The sequence below is a fragment of the Nannobrachium achirus genome, assembly GCF_963921795.1.
Source record: "Nannobrachium achirus genome assembly, chromosome: 18".
NCBI classification, from domain to species: domain Eukaryota; kingdom Metazoa; phylum Chordata; class Actinopteri; order Myctophiformes; family Myctophidae; genus Nannobrachium; species Nannobrachium achirus.
In genome coordinates, this window is record NC_137825.1 from 59,490,757 (window position 1) to 59,517,349 (window position 26,593).

The following is a 26,593-nucleotide window of genomic DNA, read 5'->3' on the forward strand; positions in this document are numbered from 1 at the left end:
TCAACAGCGACCTTGCAGTCCTTTGCGATGTGACTGTATGAAGCACAGCAGTGGAAACAGATGTTGTTTTCTCTCAAGTAGGCCTTCTTGTCATCTATGTGTTTGTCTCTGAAACCACGACACTTTGACAAGGGGTGTGGCATGTTGTGAATGGGGCATCGTTTATCTGGTTCTGGCATGACAGGCTGTGTTGGTGTGGAGGCTTCCACTTCCGTTCTTCTTACAGCAATGGCGTCCCTGTTGCGTAAATGAACGGTCCTTTCTGTTTTCGCATAACTCATGCTGCTGGAGGAGTTGAATGCAAAGCTTGGGTCGTTTCTCATCTTTGCTTGTGTGCAGACAAACGTCACAAAGAAGCTGAAGGGTGGGAATGACACATGGTTGACTGCCTTGTACTGATAGCCTTGTGTGATCCACCTTTCCTGCAGGCTATATGGGAGCTTTTCAACTATGGGTTTAATCCCACGTGCTGTGTCCAGGTATGCCAGACCGCTTAAAAACCCACCTGACTTTGCTGATTCCAACTCCATGAGTAAATCTCCTAACTCTCTTAGCTTATGGGCATCTTTGTCAGAGATGTGGGGGAATTCTTCCAGACCCTTTAAAAGAGCATCCTCGATGACTTCAGGGCTCCCATAGGAATCTTCTAGGCGCTGCCATATCATGTTCACACCTGCTGCTTGGTTGTGGATGTGAACTGACCTGATGCGTTTTGCCTGTGCAGATGATTCTGGACCAAGCCATTTTGTGAGTAGGTCGAGTTCTTCACAAGCTGTTAGGTCAAGGTCCCTTGTGATATTTTTGAAGGACGCTTTCCACGACCAGGAATTCTCTGGGCGGTCGTCGAATTTTGAGAGTCCAGAACTCACCATCTCCTTACGGACCAAGTATCTAGCCAATTCCGAAGTTTGGGATGCTACAGGTGCATAATGGCTCACAAAGTCATTCTGAGACACAGGGGGAGAGGGTGTCTCTGGGTTACTCAGGAGGTCTGATGTCTCATCCTTGATGTACAGCCTTTCCATAGTACTTGTAGTATTACGAGGGTGGAGTTGGCTTGTCCTCTGATGGGTGTGTCCTGGAGGTGCAGATGGTGTCTCCTGCCTGCGAAGTTCTGTGAATTGCTGTTGTTGGCTTGTGCTTTGATGGGTGCGTTCTGGAGATGTAGATAGTGGCTCCTGTCTGTGAAGTTCTGTGTTTTGTTGCTGTTCATACCGATATTGAGAATGATTCTCCACATAATCACTGGTGCGTTGAGCTGTATTTTCAGTGAGTCTCAGTGTCTGTGCCAGCTCATCATGACATTCTCCTTCCTGTGCAGCTGCTGCTGCTTCATATATTTCTGCCTCTGTACTAGCTGCTGCAGCTTCCTTCTGCGCATTTAACACATAGAGGTCGGCTTCCAATTCTGCACTGCGGCGAGCGCATTCTGCATTGCGATGAGCGGTTTCTGCATTGAGACGAGCTGTTTCAGCCAATATCCAGGCCTTCTCTTTCATCATGGCGGCTGTTTCTGCTGCATAGGAGGCTTTTACCCTAGCTCCTTCTGCTTGGGCTCTCGCTCTTACAGCAGCACTGCTAGCAGAGGATGATGTTGAGGATCTGATGCTGCCAGTCTCTATTTGTTCCATTTGATCCCTGCTACACTGATTTTCCATCATCTTGTAGCTGGATGTATGATGCGGTGTGTAGATGCCAATAAAGTCTTTCGCTGTCTTCACCCGTTGTGTAAATATCTTTTTACTGTTCTGCCCTGGCAATTGCGTCCTAGCAAGGCTTAGACAGACAGCTAACAAAATGAAGTTCCAGTCAAACTGTTTTCCTCAGAGTGTAGTTTTTACTGGGAGGTTCTCCATAAAATTGTAAAACTGGAAACATAAACAGAAAGAAAATGCATCTTACCAAACAGCATAAGGCATGGCATTTTAACATTGCAACAATGAAATATAACTTTAGTTACAAGTTCCTTTTAACCATTTTAAATGTGTATCCATTAGTGTTTTTAACCTTTTACAGTAGGCAATAATGAACTATATTTTTCCTCAAGCTCACCAAAATGACCCAATGCTGTTACTACACAAAACGTTTTAGAAACTCAGAAACCATTACAGGTGATATACAGCATGTAGTAAATAAATGGAGGCTTAGCTAATAGTAGTGGCAGCATGAAAAACATCAAACTGTGCTTTCAATAAAGTCAAACTCACAGATAAATCTACTCCAAGGCTTAGACATGGAAAAGCAAATGGAATTGTTCACTGCTTGCATTCATGTGGCTCTGAAAGTAATGGAGGATAAACAGGAAGTGAAACGGAAGAGGAATGTGACCTCTAGAGCAGAGAGGTGTTAGTGACAGACTGCCATCTATTGACAGGAAAAGGTACTGCAGATAGTAAGTCTATGTAAACACTGCATTCAATAATGCTTGTCATAAAGAATACACCCTGAAAGATTATTTCAATACAAGCTCCAGAATTATTCAAAACATGAGAATGTACACATTGTGGCATTTTCCTTTTTTGGAAACACAACAGGAGGCCTTAAAGGGATATTCCACTTAAAAAAAAAAAAAAAAATGCCTTGCATGGGTCTGCCTCCCCAGGCCCAGGTCCCCTCCCCATACACAACCATTGTAACTTCAAACTTCATTTTAACCAAGACTTCATTCAAAACACCCATTATTTTTTCTGGTGACTCATACTACCCTCCTAATACGTGTTTTTTCCATAACATTTTTCATTTATTTTTAATAATTTTGTTTTGTATTTAATTTTTCTCATTTTCCCAAAGAATTATTCAAAATAAATGAAAAAGGTTATTGAAAAAACACGGCCTGCTCACGTATTAGGAGGGTAGTATGAGCCTCTAGAAAAAAAATTATGTGTATTTTTAATGAATCTATCATGGTTAATATGAAGTTTGAAGTTACAATGGGTGTGTATGAGGAGAGGCACTGAGCCTGGGGGGGCAGATAACATTTATCAAATATCTAAATATTGAATGAAGTAAATTAAAAACTGTTCAGGGTGTTCATAAAAGCCTGATTAGATGGGTTTCCTGGAGCCATTGTACACTCTCACACTCTCAAAACTAAGTCCTCGTAGCTCTTGATTGACAGGTGCCTGCGCAGGCTGTTTGATCTCTACGACCATGCCTGAGCTTATGAAGGCTTAAAATCGCTTTGGGAAACGCGGCCAATAGGCTCTATGCATATACGCCATTTTGTTCTACTTCCAGGTGTCTTTCGACTTCCTTCACAGGTGTTACCGATGATACTAATGAAGGCTCTGTTCCATTCTGGTCAAACAGAGTCAGGGTGCTGATATTGTGCATGTTGGCTCACTGGAAACACTCTGCTACAAGACCCACTGTGCAATAAATCAAACAGAGCCTTGGTTAGTATCATCAGTAAAATGTATAAATAATACTGAGAATACTAATGAATTATGAAAGTACAATTACCCAGGCCAGGATACATAAAACATACTCAAATGTTTGTGTAAAAAAAGAAAAGAAAAAAGATTTGGCTAGCCCCTGTAGTAACCCTGAGGACCCCCTAGGGGTCCTGGACCCCCTGTGGAAGACCCCTGGTATTTGCTACAACTAATTTTTGTTTTCAGAGCCCTGCTACAAAAATCTTTGTGCTTCAATAATGATGTAATTTGACATTGTTCTGGAGCAGGAGCAGAGCGATTACTACACAGGGGTCCATCTGGGGGGTCCCATGTGAGGAAAGACCCCAACCAAAAGTCAGAAGGGTTATTCTGGGTGCTTCAAAAGTGCAATATATGAACTTAGAATGTTTTAAAACCTATAAAACAACTCTTAATATTATGAAAATTGGACATTAACTGTCTGGCGTACTCTTCTGGCTGGCCCCAACATAGATGACCCCCCAGAAATGGGGCAGGGGTCAGGAACATTTGACACCCATCATTTTCTGACAATTTGGTCAGTATAAAAGCCAAAGCAGCAAAACATTAATTTTAGCAAAATTATCTCTGGTCTGGAAAATTATACACCCATCATTTTCTCATAGTTTGAACAAAGATCCAACAATCCTACGGGAGCTGTTTTTTGGACACATCGTACCACACTATTAGGGAGACAGAATGGTAATTTCGTGCTAATCAGTCTAAAAGCGCCAAATGTTGCACAGATGTAGCCCAGGGCATGCTCAAATGATTTAGCTAGGGCTACACGTGCCTTTATATTTTTTACTTCCTCTGTCTTGGGTCCCCATCCACAATTACATTACATTTATTGTAATAAAGTTATTGCCTTAGGAATGGACAAATATTATTGAAGTCTCCATGGCGTGAGTAATCAATAGAACAAAAGTACATTTTGGGGGTGAACTACTCCTTTAATGACTCCATGTTGTGTGTCATCCTATAGGAGCAGAGAAGGAGAGAGGGAGCTGGACGTTCCAGAGACAACATGAGCGACCAGGAAGAGGAGAGTGACTCTGAGAGGATAGAGATGGAGAACCTGCTGCCCCCATATGCACCTCCACCCCCACCACTACGTCCATCTCCACCTCCACCTCCACCTCCACCAAAGCGTGGACTCACCAATGGCAACACATCTCCATCTGAACAGGAGGAGGAGGAGGTGGGTTATTTATTAATAACTTTAATATTAAACTCTATGTCATACATGGTCAACTGGCAAATAATAATGGGCAGCTGCCAGCCAGGCCTTAATTTTCAGAAATGAACACGGCGGGCATTACTGTAATGAGCCTCTGAAAATCCTCTTGTATAATCATCCTTTCGGCTGCACTTGGTTTTGGGTAAATTAATTCCTCCAACTCTGTGTGCCCTTCTCTGGTCCTGCCTGGTAGTGTATTCTCTCCAGCACTGCTGTCATTGTCAACAGTTTCTTGAGCAGAACATGACGGTGGACACCGTGGACTCACAGCCTGATAATCTTTATAGTTAGTCTTTTTGACATGTTTGCTATTTATATTCGTTCGCTATTACTACCTGTCAGTGGTTCCTGTTTACTTTAGTTCAGACTTGGCGGGTTGAGTTGAGGGGTGTGTGTTTACCAGGGCAGGGCTGCTGCTTGGCATTACGTGGGCGCCTCTCCCTCCCCCGAGGCGGCTTCAGATGCAGTGATTGGCACATTTATTAGCTGCACACACCGGGTTGGCCAACACTGCCACTGCCTGTTTTTCTTTTCTTTTTTTTCTTCCCTCCCTCCCTCGCCCTCGCTCGCTCTCGCTCTCTCCCTCTCTCTCCCTCTCTCTCTCTCTCTCTCTTCCCCAACACATTTTCGGCGCCTCTCAGAAGTGCCGCTCTAGGCAGTTGACTAGTTCGCCTTCAAATACGCGCCGGCCCTGTGCGGCCCCCACTTTCACTTAATGCGGTCCGCATTAGCTGTTAAAATTCTAAACATGCAAACATGACCCGCTTTAATTACTTCAGTCTATACTATTAGCTTAATGACTAGTGTCTTTTTATGTCCATTGTCCAATGTATTTGTATTTAAGTTAATTTAAGTTAAGAACATATAAATGCATTTGAAATTAAATAAAAATGCAAATTTTCAGGATTCAAATTCCAATTAAAAATAGCAGATCTACTGTACAAGCTCAAAGTGTGTCGCACTGTGAAGCGTTTTGAGCTTGTAGATCGGCTACTTTTGCTACGTTTGACTCCAGCCCTGCCTACGGAACTCGCCTGTCGGCTCGTTCCTGCGAAAAGGCTGTCGTGCAGGATAACCGTGTTAATGCACACCCTCTTGTGTAATATTGCTTAAGTACCCACCCTCTACTATGCTGTAATATTATAATGATCTTTTACAGTTTGTTTTATCAAATTAAATAAACTGCTTCAGTTTAACACAAGTCAATAAAGGCCTGATCAGTAATATAAATGTAAACAATTAGCTAAGGAGAAATGTTGTTATTCTCTAGTTGATTGACTTATAAACACTATAGACAACATAAAAATTATTTGTAGACAGACATAGGCCTACATTGTGATTCATATTGGGGTAAAATATTTGCAAATAGCCTTTTTTCCAAAGATTTATATACGCCAACTTATTTGTTCAAAACAATCCTCTCATAGTTCTGTTCTTCTCTCCTCAGCATGTCAGAAAGCTGGGGCTGTATGGAGAATACAGGAACAAGCCCTGTGAATCCCCCTGGACTCATCTCTTTATCTGGGCTGTCCTACGGAACCACAGTGACATGGCTATCTTCTTCTGGGAGAAGGTAAAATGTTGTATTTACACTTGTATTTACAATAGTTTTGTCGCGTTTAAAGGATATATTTCTCAAATACAAACCCCTCAGGTACAGGGTGGCTTGCTATGTGTTGGCTTGGTGAGTTACAGTATAATAAGATATGGCATGATGTTAATTTGGATAAATGGGAGGAGCTGTTGTCACAATACAACCCATCATTTATATTGCACTGTATGCATTGCTAACCTTGTATTACAAAACACCTTCACAACTAGGCCTATGTAGATCATTGCATATTACAGTGCCTCTACCTTGTCTATGGGGAAAGGCCTGTTTCACACACACACACACACACACACACACACACACACACACACACACACACACACACACACACACACACACACACACACACCAGAAGCGGCCCAGTACAGGCATTCTATGGTTTAACCTTAACTCTTTCAACTTTTTTTGTTTCATAAATATGTTAGTAATAACATATCAAAAGTCCTAAGAAATCCAAGTGGTGGAACATAGTGAAAAATGCTGAAATAGGTGATGTCACAATTCCCCAATGACGCCCATGTTAAAAATTGATTTATGGAAGTTTTCTTAGCTGTTGTCCAAAGAAAAGGTTCAATACTTTCCAGAATTACCTAGAAACTGACATGTGTTTGCACACCCCATGTCTTTGCAGTTTGCACATGCAACAGAGCAGTCAATGCCATGCTTCTTGCAAGTGCACCTCAGACTACTGCAGTCTGTCTTGCATCAGACTAGACTGTCTAGCATCTGATGACCTGTAGCAGTTCCTGTGGAGCTGGAGGTATGTCTGTCTGGACAGGGACAAGCCCCCCATCATTCTCTTCCCATCCCCATTCTTGCGGCAGGAGCTCACATGCAGTTCCCTTCCACTGCTGCACTTGGTAGTACACACAGAGACTGTGATACTTTGCTGCTGCAGCTGTAGGTGGAAGACTCTCCGGCTTTACAGCTTGAGATGTGCTAGTGGCCACCTTCTCACAAAAGCGCTTGTATCTTAATGAGTCAAGACCCTCCCCAGACTTCCCATTGTCTAGCCATGCTGAAACAACCTCTGCTGTTGATGATGCTGACTGTTTGTCAAACACTGTAGCTTGCTCACGGAAGTCATTGATGGTTGTGATTTTTTTGAGGGTAGCTGCTTTCCCAATGCCATAAAGCCGGGAGGTTGTGTCACACCCAGCTACTGTGTGGATGAAGAGAATGTGATTGCACACACTGGGACCCAGCTGCTGTTTCAGAGATTTGATGTTCCAGACGGGTGCATCTGTCCACTCCGACATGTCTCCTTTCCGACATGTCTCCATTCCGACAGTAACCCTATCTCTACAACCCATTCTCACTCCCTTTGCTTCACCCTCCCGACGCCGTGTCTTTGCTTTCCTTTGTTTCACCCCTGCGACGCTTTGGGAATGACTATTGCGTCTAGGGTGCGACGGGATCGGAGAGTTTTTGAACGAGAACGGAGTCTCAGTACGCATGCGCCGACATGTGGTTTCTGGAATAATTTTCACTGACAGCCGTCACGGGGAATCGAACCCCGGTCTCTGGATTTGTATCTCCATGCTCTACCGACTGAGCTAACGAGACGACTGGGAAAGTCCTTCTTTTTTTTGTGCGTTTATCTTTGACAAAACGTGGAATGATAACGTGGTCCCTTCTTTGAGCCGTATTCGGACGCGGAAGCAGTCCCCTGGTCAAAATTTACTATTCTGTCCATAACGGCAACTCGGCTCGCTGTCGCTCGCCTCGGTGGCGACTCACGGGGGTCATCGGCGCCTGAGACGGCGCCGCTCCGTCGTTTATAGTGGCGTGAGCGGTAGCGACGGGTGGCTGGTAAACCAAGAAGCCTTCAGAGCGGTATCGAATCCCGCATCAGGAACTACTTTTTTTTCTCTTTCTTCTTAGAACACCCAATGCGTCTAACCCTTGAAACATTAGGCAATCCCTCCGCGTCTATGGTGCGAAGCATTCAGTATTTACCATCGCGTCGGTTGTATGAAGCATTAGGTGTGAGAACCTGTTGATCTCTAACCCTAACCCTAAACCGAACCCCCATGGGAGTGTCGCCACTACAATAAGAAGTCAATTTCGGAGTGGCGACATGTCGGAATGGAGAGAGCCTCCCGTTCCAGACATGTGGCTTCTTCACACTCGTTTTTGGCTCAGGTTTGAAGATGAGGTTGTGTGACTTGGGTGAAGTGAAGTTTGTCCCTTTTTTCTCACAAAATGGCTATAATATTAACAATTTCACTTTGAACAATCAATTTACTGCATCCAACACAGTTTCTAGGTAATTCTGGAAAGTATTGAACCTTTTCTTTGGACAACAGCTAAGAAAACTTCCATAAATCAATTTTTAACATCAATGGGGAATTGTGACATCACCTATTTCAGCATTTTTCACTATGTTCCACCACTTTTGATATGTTATTACTAACATATTTATGAAACAAAAAAAGTTGAAAGAGTTTGTGTTGCAATCTTATTCTTAGATTGCCTGTATAGGTTGGAATATGCTATGTACTATTATCCATCATAACCTATTTACCAGTAAGACGCATAAGAACGAAAAGCGACCTCGCCCTAAAGGGCAAACATGGGCATTCCCAGGTATGCGCTTAATATTAATGACATCAGGACAGCGATCTCCATAAATGGGCATAAAAGGAATTTGCGACTTATGTCGCGGCAACAACACTGTTTAAACTGACACAATATGTTCATATATGGGCAACTTTTATATAGACAACTTTTGCCAATGGCTCCTGCTGTATGTAGAGTGCACGCAGCACGCTGTGTCTGTGTACATTTGCAGGTAAAACACCTGATTCTGGCTGAAGGAATGATTTTATTTGTATTTACATGCACATGACTTACTTACTTACTACATACAGGACTTAGTGCAATAACAATGACCTGCAATGATTGGTTCAAAGCACATAATACTAAAGTTAGCCCCTCCACTGGTTTTGACATCTACAGGGAAACTTTGACTTCAGTACAAAATGAATAGTACAACTGATGTGAGTAACAGCGACAACATGAAAATACACAAGTAGCATGTCAACCACTGTACTTACAGTACATAACAGTGTAGATTACACAATACCAGTAAGACTCCCTAATCGGGAGATAAGCGACCGTAGGTCACTTATCTCCACAAATAGGGCAAACATTTGTTTTTCCAAAATCTTCCTGATCCATGTTGATGACATGAGTGTAGACATACTGTGTAGTGATTTTCGTGATTTTAGGGCAAAATCTGTAGGAGCAGTGTCCAAAAATGTGTTTTTAAAAATCGGCCTGAAGGTGGCGCTATATGGGACAGATTCATGTTGATGGGATGAGTGTAGACATACTGTGTAGCAATTTGCGTGATTTGAGGGCCAAAACTGTAGGAGCAGTGGCCAAAAATGTGTTTTAAAAATCGGCCTGAAGGTGGCGCTAGAAGAGGGCCATGTGAGAAATGAGGGGTGGGGTCTCCGCGTTGCCTTGGCGGACGAATAGGCTCTCCCGGACGCTCCTAGCCCGAGTTACGGCATTTGATGTGAGCTGCAGTGGAGGGGGTCTTCCACTGGGGGCGTCACCACTTTTGCATCCGTTCTGGAGCACCAGGAGTGGGTGGTCCCCAGGAATTCCCCGTGAGCAGCCCCGTTGGGGTGGTCATTTGGTCATTTTTGCACATTTGGTAATTTTTTACACCTGGGGGTCCCCCAGGGACCTGGGGGTCCCTGGAGCTTTGGTCCTTGGAGGTTGTAGTTTGGCAGGTAAGGAGTGTGTGTGCACAATTTGGCATGGATGGGGGCAACGGTTGTGGAGATATGAGCAGGGCAAAAGTGTGACGTGTGACTCACTCACTGACTCACGGACGGACAGCCGGTGGAGCTTTTGGTAGTAAATGCGACCTACGGTCGCAATGATACTTTTGCAGAGGAGCACCGGACCGTGACTTACCGCAGAGAGTAGGAACTGCTCTGGGCTTCTGGTTTAAATAGACATTCTGGGTACCAGTAGATGGCGCTAACTGAACCACTCATTACCAGACAACTATTAGTCAGCGAATATTATCAGAATAACGTAAAATCTGGGAATAAATTCCTTACCAAGAAATGTATTCACCAATGTGTTTGTAAAGGTGTCTACTAACACATCTAACAAAGTCTGAAATTCAAAATCCCTAGGATAATTTTTGACAGCTGCTGAAAGTTTGGGTCCCATTAACTTACGGGCCCCACACAACTGTGAAAATTGATGACTCATCACTAAACCATAGTTTAGTGGGGGATGTTTTTAGCCCAAGGAATGTTTTTTGTGCAAAACAAATGCTTGCAAATGGATTGCAATGGATTCAGAATAATAAAAAAAAATAGTTAGACCCCTCACATGTTACTTGAAGCAGATTGTTTAGCATATATTTTTTTCCTGTATAGTATAGTGTATAGTAAGTAAATGAGACCCAAACATTCAGCAGCTGTCAACAAATTATCCTATCTCGAGATATCTCGGGAAAGGCACTAAATGAGTTAATAGACACCTTTACAAACCCATTGGTGTAGACATTTCTTGGTAGGGAATTTATTATCAGATTGTATTAATATCCTCACAGACTATACAAATACTTTAGTAGGAATTTCACCATTATAAACAAACTATTTCTTCAGGCTGTTACACTACACATATATATAATGTATAGCGTATCTGTAACCAACCCTCTGTCTCTTTGTCTTTGTCCATCTGTCCCTCCCTCTGTCTCTCTTTCCATCTCTCCTTCGGTCTCTGTCCATCTGTCCCTCTGTCTTTCTGTCCATCTCCCAGGCAGAGGAGTCAGTGCTGAATGCGCTGAGTGGCTGCAAGATGCTTAGAGAGATGTCAAAGTTGGATATTCAGACAGACACCAAACATTCCATGGAAAAGCTGGCACAGACGTTTGAGGACAGGGCACATGGTGAGACCTTGAATAAATCGTCTGTATTTTGTTGTATTTTAGGTTGTGGCTCCTATGTCGACAAAACATTCTATTTTACTACATGGAAATATGTTACAAATATAAATATAAATATGTTGTCATTCTAATTATTTTCAAATAAATACTTTGTATTTATTTATAATGATGTTCCTGTGTGCTGTCTTCCTAACCTCAGGTATATTGGGCTCATGTTACCAGAGCAATGAGAGTCACTCCTTCGAGCTACTCAACAGAAAGTCTCCAGTATGGGACATGAACTGCTTCCAGATGGGCATAGCTGTTGAATCACACAGCTTCTTCAAACATGAAGGATTAGAGGTTGGTTCATCTCTGACTGGCTGGTTCAGCTGGTATCCTCAACTATCTTGGTCAAGGTTTCAGCCATTTTAATGACTTAAACTTCAATTATAAATTGAAAGAAGTGAGAAGCGCACCACCTACGTAGATGCACTGTGGCGCAAGAGTTTAACTAACAACACTGTAGAGCTCTAGACCCTGATGTTACTGTAGATAGGAGTGTGTGGAGGGTTTAGAGCTCTAGACCCTGATGTTAGATAGGAGAGTGTGGAGGGTTTAGAGCTCTAGACCCTGATGTTAGATAGTTGAGTGTGTGGAGGGTTTAGAGCTCTAGACCCTGATGTTAGATAGTTGAGTGTGTGGAGGGTTTAGAGCTCAAGACCCTGATGTTAGATAGGAGAGTGTGGAGGGTTTAGAGCTCTAGACCCTGATGTTAGATAGGAGAGTGTGGAGGGTTTAGAGCTCTAGACCCTGATGTTAGATAGGAGAGTGTGGAGGGTTTAGAGCTCTAGACCCTGATGTTAGATAGGAGAGTGTGGAGGGTTTAGAGCTCTAGACCCTGATGTTAGATAGGAGAGTGTGGAGGGTTTAGAGCTCTAGACCCTGATGTTAGATAGGAGAGTGTGGAGGGTTTAGAGCTCTAGACCCTGGTCTTAGATAGGAGAGTGTGATCCAGGAGTTCCGAGTTGGTGCTGGCTAGAACACTGTCACTCTCGCATTGCATGAAATGAAAACTTAATATTTCGTTTTATAACACGTAGTTTAACATTTGAAAATAGTGGAGGCACTTCAAATTCAATAACCAATTTTCCTTTTGTAACTTTGTGCAGTGGTCAAAAGAGACAGCATACTGTTCATTCATAGTACATAGATGGTCCCTATAATAAAAAGCATACCTGTGTACTTAACAGCACACTCCCTGAGGTTGAGTAACCGTAGGGAGTATCAGCTATTTTTCCTATTTTGACTTACCTTTTCAAGTCACACACACACACACACACACACACACACACACACACACACACACACACACACACACACACACACACACACACACACACTTTATTGATTCATTGGCATGAGAAAACATACGTTTACATTGCCCAAGCAGAAGTGTACACATTACAATACAATACAATACAATACAATACAATACAATACAATACAATACAATCGGGAAAAGAACTGTACAAGTGAAAGGAGTGTAACAGTTTTCATGGATCAAGGTTACATGCAGGCAGAGCAGGGATATACAATGATTAATAGTCTTATGTGGTTGTTTTCCATTTGATATCCTTCTCCTATCACAGCAGCTCATGAATCTTGCTGCTGTGTTTGCACATTGTTTTACTTCACCCAGCAGGTATAGGAGTTTTTCATCATTGGTCATGTTTTCAAACTCTCCTTGTGTGGTTATGATCTGTGGGAAGTATGTGTCTCTGATGTCTTGGTACAGTGGACAGGTGGTCAGTATGTGTCTCTGATGTCTTGGTACAGTGGGCAGGTGGTCAGTATGTGTCTCTGATGTCTTGGTACAGTGGGCAGGTGGTCAGTATGTGTCTCTGATGTCTTGGTACAGTGGACAGGTGGTCAGTATGTGTCTCTGATGTCTTGGTACAGTGGGCAGGTGGTCAGTATGTGTCTCTGATGTCTTGGTACAGTGGACAGGTGGTCAGTATGTGTCTGTGATGTCTTGGTACAGTGGGCAGGTGGTCAGTATGTGTCTGTGATGTCTTGGTACAGTGGACAGGCGGTTAGGAAGTGTAGCTCAGTTTCCACTTCATTTTGTGTGCAGTGGGTCAAAGTCTGTTTTCTCTAGGGATCCAGGTGTGCCTATTGCGGCCTTTTCTTGATTGATTGATTGATTGATTGATTGATTGATTGTGAAGTTCTCAACTTAACTGATCTAGATCTAGATTTACCTAGGTGAATTGAGAGTATGTTGTCATTGAGCAGGTGAATTGAGAGTCTGTTGTCATTGTGCCAGGTGCAGATCATGTTTAGTTCACAGTTAAGGGCCTTTTCAACCTGCAGTCTCTGCCTGAGACTAGGAGAGCAGAGTCATCTGTGAACAGAAACAGATTGCAGTCACAAGCAGATGACATGTCATGTATGATTATTAAAAACAACAGTGGTCCTAGATCACAAGACTGTGCTCACTGAGTCTGTTTCTAGTCAAGAAGATTGTTCTTTGTTTTGGGCCTGTCACCTTGCTCAGGTGTTCTGCCACTGTGTATTCTCTGTTTAGGGCCAAATAGCATTCTAGTTTGCTCTGCTTTTGGGTTGCTTCTCTCCAAGGACCCTGATGGAGTCCGGCACGGGTCCAATTTTGAGAACCCGCGCCCACCCTGCCCGTCATTTATCAGATCTGTGGACCGTCCGTCTACCTGTGATTATATAAAAATCAAAACCAGATCCGCCCCGCCCGTCAAAAAATGGACCGCCGCCCACCCCGGTACCCGTGATTACATGCAGTAAAGTAAATAGCCTACAGCTGTACGTACATGCTCCCAAATGGCATCGCACTCGATCGTCCCCGCACGCCGTCCGTGTTTGCGACGCAATATACAGTATTTACATGAATGCCAGGTCAGCTGCCAACCTTAATCCTTTTAGATAGCCTTTTAAACCACCCTTGCTATGATGAGAACATGGGCTAACGTGCTAGTGCATGCTGTGGTTGTCTGTCTGTGTGTTATATGTGTGATAATGCGTCCTGCTGCCCAGAAGAGGCTCTTTCCACGTTGTTAAGGCGGAAACAATGCTGTATGCATGACGTGGTTCTGTCCTGCTTCTCAATGTATAGAATATAATAGAATATATTCCGGACGTTTCTGCCCGTCAAACACGGGTACCCGCGGGTATCCGCGGGGCCCCGACCCGTTGCAGGACTCTGCTCCAAGGTAGCTTTCTTTCTGCTGTTTTATAATTTGGTTATGTCCAGTAAATTGTCTGGGGTTGGCTAAACACGCGCGCACGCACGCACACTATAGAATCTATTACTGCAGAACAAAGAGGACAGGGTTTTAAGTTCTATTCATATAAAAACTTGTAACGTAGCACAAAGCTATTTTTGTACATTTTTAACTCCAATCTTTGCTTCTGGGGGTCCCTGGAACAACATATTTGGGGGAGAAATGGAATGAACTCATGACCCTACAGAAACAGCTAAAACTGACCGTTCTGCTTCTCAGGCCACACTGTCTCAGGCTTGGCGGGGTGACATGAAGAAGGACACAACATGGTGGAAAGTCCTTCTCGGCCTTTTCTGTGTTCCACTCTTCTTCACCAACTTCATCTCCTACAGGTTAGCACCCAGCCTTACATGTTTAACACAATAACACAATTGTTGTTCCATATGCATAATTATAAGTGTTACTAAAACTATAAGTTAATTCACTTTATTTAAGACTAAGTTGAGTGGGTTTATGATGATGCTCCACCTTGCAGGGAAGATGAAAAGGAGGAGTCAAAGCCGTTCAAAGTAAGATGGCGTATGTTCTGGAGAGCTCCCGTCACCTCCTTTGTGGGAAATGCAGTGATGTACTTCCCCTTCCTCTTCCTGTTTGCTTACGTGCTGCTGGTGGACTTTAAGCCACCGCCCCCTAGTGGGCCGGCCATCAGTGAATACGTGCTGTACTTCTGGGTGTTCACCTTCTTATGTCAGGAGATCTATGAGGTGAGTGGAAGTAGATTATCTCTCTCTGATATTGCATTTCCTGTGTTAACTCATCCATGAATAAATAGGTTGAAACATGTCAGTAAAGTCATAGAAGGTAACTTTGCCCTGTGACTGATGGTCAGTTGGAGACCCCAGAGGGGGCAGGGCCCATTTAAATTGAAAGGGGTGAAGCATACATTATAGGCTGCTTGTGCATGTGACGTGTTTAGCTGTAATCTATCAGCTTGATTCAGTTTGATTTGTGTTTATGAACTTTCAGGCATTCTTCATGCGCAACATGACTTTATGCCAGAGGATGAAGCTGTACAGGAAGGATGTCTGGAACTATTATGACCTCACTGCCATCCTTCTGTTCATTGTTGGTGTCATCAGCAGGTTGGTACAAATGATGTATTATTACGTATGTACTAGTGCTTCAAGCAAGGACAGAAAACGAAGAGGGGAAAAAAAACAGTACATATTTTACTGTATGGGTGATGACTAGAGATGGTCCGATCAGGTTTTTGGAACCGATCACCGATCACCTAAGTTTGATCACCCAATACCGAATCAATAATTGGCCTAATAGGCCCTTGTACTGAATGTAATGTGTGAGGCATTTGTACTTTGAGTATTTCTAATTTCCAATACTTTTAATTCTAGTCCACTACATCTCGTATCCAAATATTGTACTTTTACTCCACTACATTAATTTGAAAACATTAGTTACTATTTACTTGGTAAATATAAATGATTATATTATAAAACACATACATAAACCACTTTAGCCCTATTGGATACCTCGGCCATTTGAAAATAGCCAATCTGCAAGCTCACAACGCGTCTTGAGTTTGTATATCTGCTATTTTCAAACATTTTGTACTTTTACTTTTGCTACTTTAAAGGAAAATTCCAGAATAAAACATAACCCCCCCTTAATCTGCCGTTTACCATAAGTGTACATACCTGATGTGATGGATTTCTGTTATTGTTGCCCCCATTCAAAGATCACGGGACTCACCGCGAGCCCTCTCCACAGCAAAAACGGGGCTAAATATTAGTCCTGCTAAAGCGCAAATTTTCACCGCTCCAAAGGCACTTTTTCTTAATTTTTTTTTTCATAAATCTTGTATTTATTGTTCCAAGTGACGCAGTATTCCATTGTTTTATCCCGACTTGATTCCTCGGAGGATAATGGCGGCTGTTTACATTCCCAGTAACACTCAGAGAAGAATAATGCAGCCGTCTGCAGGGGTCGCAAGACATGGCCAACGTTTTTTTTTTTTATTCTCACTTTGATGGACGTATAATAGCCTGTGTCTCACCAGGGGTCAAAGTGGCTTAAAGTTTTTGCCGGAACTATTCTTATAATTTGTCATCCAACCACAAATGTTCACTAGTGTGTGGTTTGGTTGTGGGGGAAAAACAATGGATCAACTAATGAATATTACATTAAACGCACCCTTTCCAAGCTGTAGTGTTTCACTGTAACCTATTTACTGCTCACTGACCTGCTCTGGTGTATAGTCCACCTACTGTATCTGGTCATTTAGACACGCACCCATGCACACACAGATGCACTTGTCTGTTTCCGTATCGGTTCTGGACCGGATATACAGCTGAGTGATTTAGAAGAACTTCCTAAGAAAACTAACACTCATGTTGATTTAAGGTGTTGCCACTGTTTTCTTGTTGGACATGTGTTCGTAGCAGGTTATAATACAGGCTTTGGACGGTCCTCTCTCCATCCTCTTCTTATCGGCACGGTGTTCTGGCGCTGAATCTTTTAGCAGAACACCATACCGGCCCGTTCCGGCCCACTTTCACCACTGCTGTCTCTAACAGTCTCTGGGTTCCATAGCCTACGTTGAAAATGTCTCCCTTTAATTATTTATCAGGGCCAGAGAGTTTTCTTTTTAAATTCTCTTTTAAATTCTTTATTTTATTTTCACGTAGCAGCATTAAATTGATGATGATGATGATGATGATGATGATGATGATGATGATCTTTTATTTTGAGAGACAATTTGGGAAATTAGTAACGGCACAATGTTTTGAGCGCTTGAACCAAGTTAAAATATTGACTGAACCACTGAGCTGTACATTCATACACTGTACATTCATACACTGGTCTGTGTGTCTCATCACCTCACCACAACACACACGTCACATTATGGTTCATACTGCAAAGTTTTGGCCCTATTTATCCTCCAATCTGATGCAGGGTTAGGGTTAGGGTTAGGTTATACTTTATTGTTACATCTTGTGTACAGATACGTAAGAGTAAATCTAATTTTGGTTTGGCTTCCTTCAAACTTTTTCTCTCTTGCTGTGAATGGTTAAAGTGGACATGACATCCTAAAATCATTATTTTTATGTTTATTTTTTTTATGTTTCCTGACCTCAATTACACCCAAAAAACACCAACTTTTAACTTGCAGTCGTTCCCCTGTTATCTGTGGATTTGTGCCGGTTTCATAATGAGTCTCTGATGCGCAGTTCATTGGCTGCTGGACAGTCGACTCACCCCCCCCCCCCCCCCCCCCCTTCTCGGCTCTACTCTTTCCCTGTCTGTATTTCTCCACAGCCCAAGTTTTGAGGAAGTAACCTCTACATTATATTGTCCTTTAATTGTAAATATGGGCATATAAAATACATTTATCCATTCAAATATCTTATTTACTTCAATATCCTTCATATCAAGTAGTCCGTTTATGCTTTGGTGTAGCACCTCCCTCCTCCTTACCGTCGGCTGTGTCCAAGCACAGTGCACTGCTGCCCGGGTAGAGCTCAATGGAACCTCCCTCCTTTTACCGACACTCTGGCACGGGCCGGCGAGCAGACAGTAAAACGCTATGATAACACAAGCAATAGGTGGTTCTCTTAGTCTAAACTGAGGAAAAGGACCGTGAAGTTTTTCTGCATTGCGGAGCGGAGCTATTGGAACGTTACCGCAGCGCGGACGGTCTAAATTGAACTCCGCAAAGGTACATATGTAACCACAGGGCTCTGGTACTGTATCGTTCCCGGGGTAAGAAAAAACACCCGCGCGTCGGCTCGTATTGAACACAATTCCCCACTGATCATGCAGACGCGTATGCCTCAGGCTTAGCTCAGCCTCTTTAGCTGCCATGGTTCTGTGTGTGTCTGTGTCACAGTCACTGTCTTGTGCGAAAGCAACGAAAATGCGAGCACGCATCTCTCAGTGTGTTGGAGGGGCGGCCGCGGATCTGTATGTGCGTGCGTGTGTGTGTGCGTGTGTGTGTGTGGCCACTTTGGGTCGGGACTCAGGACCATAATTTGAGAACCGCTGGCCTATAAGGGCTGAAGTGATTGATTTGTATTAATAATCAAAATCTACAAAGTTACTTGTAACTAAAGCCTCCAAATGATTGTAGTGGAGAGATAAAGAGCATTTGCCTCTTAGATGTAGTGGAGTAGAAGTATAAGAATAGAAAATTGGAAATACTCAAGTAAATTACAAATACTCAAACTTTTACTCAAGTACATGTACTTAGTTACTGCACCTTACTAATATGTGTTAGAATGAGTGGGAGAGAGAGGATCCCCTGGTGGTGAGTATAGAGTATTTCAGGTGACAGCCTTTTTTTCATGACACCTAAACAGGGATCATAAGAGAGAGAGAGACCACAGCTCCATGGAGTGGATTTTCAAGTTTAAACATTTTAAAACATGTTTTTAGGACCAGGGCAAAGACTTTTATGATTGGTAAAAACAGAATGTCATTTGACCTTTAAAAGATGTGAGCCGATCATGATCCTAGCGCTGAATGGCTTGTGGAGCGTTTCCAGATGTCTGGCAGGTTTGATAGCTGAAGCTGTCACTAACTGTGTTTCCAGCCTGTTTATGCGTATTTTGCTTTTGCGCATAAATCTTTAAATGGAAACACCTGAAAGTTTGAAAAAACAGGAGGCGGATTTTGGGGCTTAATCAAAATAATTGAATGCGCAAAAGGGCAATGGAAACTTAGCGAATAGGTTTTGAATTAAAATGCATTGAATTTGCATCATATTAATAGCGGCTAGATTGTTATAAATAGGCCTAGTTATTATTCAACATGTTGTGCAGTTGGGTTTAATAACCATTCTCCATCTCTTCTTCGACTGATCTAAAAGGATCATTCTCTCAACCCTCTGAACCGGAAGTAGTTCTCATAGCTTTCAGCCAGCATAGCCACAGTCCCACTTTCATTCACCGCGGGAATAAGTTTATGTTTATGTGCACCAATCGCTTCTCCACATGCAGCTCGGCTCTCAGATTGACATAAACAATTATAGCCTATTACAAAAAGATATTTATGCATGCAGGAGAAAGCGTTAGGAGTTGAGAACTCCTAACGCTATGGACCAGAGCTAGGCTTCCATCTCCATAACCCCAGAGTGAAAGTTCAAGGCCAAGTTTGGTAAGAAAAGAAGAAGAAAAAAAAAGAACGTCTGGAGCCTCCGCTGTAGCCTAGCAAGCAGACATGGTGGAAAAAGTACTAAATGTATTTACTTAAGTAAAAGTATCAATACGGCAATGTAGCAATGTCCAATAATATGTGTCCTACTTGACCTGGAAAAATAGCACAACCTACTGCTTATTTCATGAACTATCTACCAATAATCACATTTTTATCAGTGGATGGGAAACAGGCTAAATTCGCTTTGTCTTTTTTTTTAATTAACTGGGTTGTAACCGAGAACAGAGCATGTTATGTTTATTATAGACTGTCTGTCTGTCTGCATACTGTACGTACGTAGACATATGCCAATAATGCCTACATTAACAGCATGACTGAAGTAAATAGAGAGCTATGAGAAATGTTGGAACAGTGATGATTATCTTCAAATCATAAAAATGGGAGTTTAGTTTAAATGTATTATTTATTTATTTATTGTTTTTGTGTGCTTCAGGATGTTTGAGTGGTCCTATGAATTTGGACGATGTGTCCTGTGTATCGACTACATGGTCTTCACACTCCGTCTCATTCACATCTTTGCTGTAGACAAACAGATGGGACCAAAAATCATCATTGTTGGCAGGATGGTAAGATATAAGACGCATATTAATGTTCTTTTATCACGCTGTGAGGGTTGCATTGGTCACTGATATTATAAATGAATTAGCCTTGTTTGTGACCTCTCCCTCCGCTCTAGCTAAAGTGGAGGGGGAGGTCACAGTCTAAATAAACACTAAATGTCTTGTTCCAGATGAAAGATGTCGGCTACTTCCTCATCTTCCTGGCGGTGTGGATAGTGGCATATGGAGTAGCCACTCAGGCTCTGCTGTATCCGTACGATCCCGACCTAGATCGTATCTTACGTCGAGTGCTCTACAGACCGTACCTCTACATCTTTGGAGATTTAAATCTTGAGGAAATAGATGGTGTGTGTGTGTGTGTGTGTGTGTGTGTGTGTGTGTGTGTGTGTGTGTGTGTGTGTGTGTGTGTGTGTGTGTGTGTGTGTGCGTGCGTGCGTGCGTGTGCGTGTCCGTATTCTACACACAATTTTACCACAGCTGTAGCAGCTTGAGACTTATATGCTGACTGTTATCAGTTGTTAATGTATTATGTGTTATTATTATATTTATTTACAATAAGGGTAATAATAATAAAATAATGATAATAATGCTGTTATTTTTATCAAAGTGGGATTAGATTGGGAGGAGGACGACAACTGCACTTCCAATGTGACAGAGATAGCGGGCGGTGCTGAGCCATGCAGGAACGATTACTGGCTGAGTAACTGTCTGGTGATCATCCTGCTGGTGGTTTTCCTGCTGGTCACCATCATACTGCTCATCAACCTGCTCATCGCCATGCTCACGTAAGTACCCTGTTGTATCTGTTGTACCTTCATAGGTGTAGAATCTATTTCTAATGTTATATATTGTGCTAAAGGTCAGGTCAAGGTCTCTCACACCTTATCACACCTTATCACACCTTATCCAGGTGTCCAAGCAGGCAGCAGCTATGGTCACTGGTTGACAGTATTCACCTCACGATTGACATGACACGATTGTTGACACGTTGCAGACCAAAGTAGCTTGTAATAAGCAGACATGGCAAAACTGGCAAAACCCCATGTCTGCTTGAAAAATATTTGCAAAGCCTAATACCCAAAGTTTATTAATAGGCTAAAATGTACATTTTAAGACAAATATTTTCAAATTAGCCAACAACTAACAACAATAGAAAATGATTTATAGTGGGATAGATAAGGAACCCATATTTAATCATTAAACATGGGTAAAAAATCCCCCTAAATCCATCTGAGAAATTGTTGTCCTTGTGTGCCTTTTTGTTAAGGACAAATTGGTCTTGAAATCTGACTTGCCTAGACCGGCAGATAACCTGACATGTATTTTTCAGAATGGACAAAATTATTATTATTATTTTAAATACAAAGAGATCATATCGACATCGGCTATATCGGCTATGAGCCATAACAGCAAATTATTATAGTGGATATCGATATCGGCTAGAAATTTGATATCGCACACCCCTCGATCATTTGCATAATATGGAGGGCTGACATCCAAGTTCAGTGGTAAGTTTGGAGTGTATCAGCAGCACTTTGAAGTGGTTTCTATCAACTGGACCAAACGACAGCTGTCGTACTGAGGAATGTCTGTCTGAATGTCGTACTGACAAACCAGACCAACACTTTCTAAAGTACTCTGATGATACAGTTTTAATTTCACTCTTAGATAGTTCCAGTGATCCTGGACTGCACCAACTCAGAGTGAATAAGGTGGTTGAATGGAGTGATAACAACGCTCTCATCATTAACACAAAAAAGACAGAAGAGATTGTTTTTGGTGCACCACCAGATACACACAGATCTCCCATTACTATTCATGGTGAACAGATCAACCAGGTATGTTCGTATGTATACCTCGGAGTAGTAATAGACCATCTTTTGTCATGGAAAGATCAGATTGAATCTGTGTGTAAGAAAACAAAGCAAATAATCTACTTCCTTCGCCGTTTAAGATCATTTGGTGCTAGTAGACAGATTCTTCTTATGATTCTTCTGTCATTATGAGTGTTCTTCAGTACTGTAGAACCACCTGGTATGGATGCTTGTCTGCAGCCCTAAAGTCACAACTGCTGCAAAAACTGAACATTAAATTTGTTCAAAGATAGTTGGACAACCACTTCAGAGGCTATATACGACTACGTATGATAACAGCATTCTAAGGTTGGCAAGAAATATTACCTCTAATAGTAGCCATGTGTTGCATAGAGAATATAGGCTGCTGCCTTCAGGAAGGAGATACGGTGTTTCAGAATACAATAAGGTCAGACTAAAAAGGTCCTTTGTCCATCAGTACACTTTAAGGCTTAATCAGGAGTTTGGCCAGAGGTAGGCCTGGCGGTGGACACTGCTCTTGTCTATATTATTCTTATGTATGTAAACCTGTCCTGTTCTTGTTACCTGTGTTAAATGTTTGTATATATGTTATGTTTCGCATACATGGCTGCTGTGTCGCAAGACAAATTTCAGTGTGAACTGACAATAAAGTACCATATCATATCATATCATATCATATCATATCATATCATATCATAGTGGGGGCTATCTGTTGTCGTGTGTGCAGTCTATATGCCTGCACTAGTCTGTTGGTAAAGCACAAACATGCCCAGTGCCCATCACAGCACATCTCAGCATCTCTTGGTGTCGGTGTCTCGTCTCGTCTCTGCCTGCTTGTGACACAGGAAGATTCAGCTCAGCTTTAGCTGCATACAATAATGCAAAATAACGGAGTAACGCACCATATAGTAACGGTCACCGAGTTACTGAATTTAAAAAAAGAAAGTATTAGAGTACTCATTACTGGGAAAAAAGAACGGCATTACATTAATTAGTTGCTTTGTAACGCGTTACACTGCACACAACTCATTGTAACCCAACCTGGTACTGGTTTCCTGTCCGTAATGGAAACCTTAACCTGTGGTGTATTGCTCAAAACCCCATTTATGATGAATGCCAGATCTTTTCAACCAAAATATTTGTTTAATAGTTTGTTGTTTTGTCCGTTCAACCCTCTATGCAGCTACTCCTTTGAAAAGGTGCAGGAGAAGAGCGACCACTACTGGAAGTTCCAGTGGTACAACCTCATCGTAGAGTACCAGGCCCGTCCTGCTTTGGCTCCTCCTTTAATCATCTTCAACATCATTTATCTCCTATTCCACAGGGAGCCTGCAACCACAGCCACCAGCACAGGTTTACACTGATGCACACTAGTGTGGGGATTTAAGGGGAGCAAATGCTAATTTCGTGCAATTTTGACTTAAAGCGTAAAATTTTGCACAGATGTAGCCCAGGGCTTGCTCTAATGATTTAGCTAGGGCGCCCGAGTCTGCGACCTTCGGGGTCGCCACAGCGGCCAAATCAAGTTGGGCTCCCTTTGACTTTCTATACAGGAGGAAAATACCCAGAATTTTTTTTTCTGGGTATTTAAGGAGGATCTGAGGGGTCTAACTAGGGGTTTGTCATGATGCTGAATCCATTGCAGGCATTTGTTTTGCACAAAAAACATTCAGTGGGCTAGAAATGGCCTCAGAAAACAATGCACGTATGGGTGAGTATTCATGTTAGTCAGAGGCCTTAAGGTTTTTTTTCCTCGTGCTAACAGATGTAGCTCAGGACATGCTCTAATGATTTAGCTAGGGCGCCCGAGTCGGCGACCTTCGGGGTCAGCACAGCACCAACAAAACTCTGAAAAGTGATGACTCATCACTTTTCATCACTAAAGTCAATGGGAGCCCAACTTGATTTGGCCGCTGTCTCTCTAGGTCGTCCTCAGACGAGCCCTCCATCGTTGTTTCCAGTCATCTCGGTTCTCCATACATCTGGCCAGCTCATTGGTGTTCTGTGTCCCTACGTCTTCCTTGAGTACGTCCACGTATGTTTTTGTGGGACGTCCTCGCGACCGGTGCCCATGTGTTGGCTCCCACAGTACCAATTTGCTGGCTGGAAGCTCCTGGTGTCTTTGGCAGTGTCCTGCTAGTCTCATTCTTCTGGTGGCAATTTTCTCGCTTACCCTTGGTATTCCCTCATACAGGCTCCTGTTGGTAACATGTGTACTCCTGTTGATGTTGAGTACTGCACGCAACATTCTAGTGTAGCACCCATCTAGAGACTTCTGCAGGGTTGGCTTCAGGGTCCAGCATTCACTGCCATAGAGGAGAACAGACTCCACTGTTGCAAAGAAGAAGCTAAGTTTGATTTGGCGGGGGAGGCTAGAGTTCCATACACTGTTCATGCCGTTCAGGGCCCTCCAAGCGAGTGCCTTCCTTACTTTAAGGTCTTTCTCAGTTGAGTCGACCCATGCGCCCAGGTACTTGAAGTCCTTGACTTCCTTCAACACAGCTCCTTCTGTTGTTGTCAGAGGTGAGTGATCAGGTAGGTTATAGGTGATAACCTCAGTTTTCTTAGCATTTAGCCTGAGACCAACTTTGGCACACTCTATCTCCACCCTGTTCAGGAGTTCTTGTGCTTGTTCCATGCTGTCGGAGAGCAGGCTGATGTCGTCCGCATAGTCCAGGTCTGTCAGAACTACTGCGGGATGCCGCCTTGACCTCCTTGGTGTTAGCGTGAAGCCAAGCTCTTGTTCTCGTCCACCTATGGCTTTCCTGAGCGCATAATCTAGAACTATGATGAAGAGGTAGGGGGCTAGGGTGTCTCCTTGCATTACACCAGCTCGGATGTCAAACACCTCACTGCTGCCATCTGGGGTCACCACTTTGGCCCTTGTTCTTGCGTACATGGTCTCGATAGCCCGGAGAATGTTGGGAGGGACATTGTAGGCCTCAAGGATCTTCACCATCTTGCTTCTGTGGATAGAATCAAAAGCCTTTTTGAAGTCAATGAAGCACAGTACAGCTGCTAGGTTGTCCTTTTTCACCTCCTCTATTAATCTCCTTAATGCCAGGATCTGTGCTACGGTTGTTCTCTCCTCTCGAAAACCATTTTGGTTCTCTCTCAGGTGAGGGTCGATGGCATGCCGTATCCTGTTCAGTATCATTCGGTTGAAGACCTTAGCAGTGATACATGTCAGGCTGATGCCTCTGTAGTTGTCTGGCTTTGAGAGGTCCCCAGCTTTAGGCACCGGGATGATGTTAGACAGAGACCATATTTCAGGTTGCTTGTTGTGCTGTAGAGCATTGTTGTAAAAGTCTAGGATGAGGTTGTCTAGGTCGCAGTTCTTCAAGACCTCTGGAGGTATGCCATCCGGCCCAGCGCTTTTTCCCTCTCTCAGGGTGGATTTTGCCCTGGCGAGCTCGCTGATTGTGAAGGGTCCATCGTCGATGTTCAGGCCCTGGAGGACTGCTGGTATATTTTCCTCCTCTCCCTCTTCCACTGATGTTCCCAGGAGCCTTTGGAAGTGGTCGAACCATGTTGCCACTCTATCCTCTGGGCTGTGTCCCTCAACCTGGCCCTCCTTGGCCCTCTTCCGCCCTGTCATCTCATTTATTACCTTCCAGGCCTCCCCGTATTGCCTTTCACCTTGCGCTGCCTGCACTCTTCGCACACTTTCCATCACTTCCTCCCCTTTGATGGTGTCGTAGGTGCTGAAGAGAGACTGTTTGGCTTCGTTCAGTGTCTCGCGACCCTCCTCTGTTGGTTCACGCTCAAAGTTGAGTCGTGCTTCCTCCATCCTGCCTCGTGCTGCTACAACCTTCGGATGTCTGGACCGTGGTGGTGCTCTTACTCTGTTCAGCACTGGTACGCACAGTCTGGTCGCCTCCTCATTCGCTGTGATGAATCTCCCATATTCACGGCTGGGCTCCTCTCCCCTATCAAGCTGCCGAAAGCGCTTCCTGACTTCCTCCGTGTACCTGGTTTGAAGGCCCGGATTGGTCGTGAATGCCTTCCAGTCATGCCGAATCTTGGGGCTTGGCTTGGGGACCCTGAGGCTCAGTCGCACCCTCATGGAGACCACACGGTGATCAGAGCCTACAGAGCTGAACGTGCTGTATGGCTCAGCGTTCAGGATGGAATTCCTCCACTTTTGCCTCACTAGGATATAGTCCAACTGATATAGCCTAGCTAAATCATTAGAGCAAGCCCTGGGCTACATCTGTGCAAAATTTCGCGCTTTAAGTCAAAATTGCACGAGATTAGCATTTGCTCCCCTTAAATCCCCACACTACACAGCGTGAAAGTGAATGAGAACCACATTCTGCCTAGTCCCGGAAAATATGCGCTGTGATTGGCAGGCGTCGCTTTGAATGACAACCGTGCAAGGCTTCTGCCCTACACAATCTCGCTACACGCCACGGAGGTTAGGGTTTGGGTTAGGTTTTAGCATAGTTTTACTGAGGTTAGGTTAGGTTTAGGTTTTACTGAGGTTAGGTTTAGGTTCAGGCTTTACTGAGGTTAGGGTTTGGGTTAGGTTTGGTTGTCGAAAAGAT

At 43.3% G+C, this 26,593-nt stretch overlaps 1 protein-coding gene across 1 annotated transcript in view; it reads left to right on the forward strand.

The window, feature by feature from the left end:
• LOC308303838 (transient receptor potential cation channel subfamily M member 5-like) overlaps positions 1–26,593 on the forward strand; it is a gene marked incomplete at its 5' end in the record, with an annotated part of 43,982 nt that overhangs the window by 13,534 nt on the left and 3,855 nt on the right. Inside the window, 11 exons of the mRNA XM_080748333.1 lie at positions 4,399–4,614; positions 6,101–6,226; positions 11,060–11,189; positions 11,386–11,528; positions 14,702–14,814; positions 14,958–15,186; positions 15,449–15,564; positions 20,085–20,217; positions 20,382–20,556; positions 20,819–20,996; positions 23,230–23,399. Coding sequence (XP_080604459.1) covers positions 4,399–4,614; positions 6,101–6,226; positions 11,060–11,189; positions 11,386–11,528; positions 14,702–14,814; positions 14,958–15,186; positions 15,449–15,564; positions 20,085–20,217; positions 20,382–20,556; positions 20,819–20,996; positions 23,230–23,399 — 1,729 coding nt within the window. The remainder of the gene's footprint in view (positions 1–4,398; positions 4,615–6,100; positions 6,227–11,059; positions 11,190–11,385; positions 11,529–14,701; positions 14,815–14,957; positions 15,187–15,448; positions 15,565–20,084; positions 20,218–20,381; positions 20,557–20,818; positions 20,997–23,229; positions 23,400–26,593) is intronic.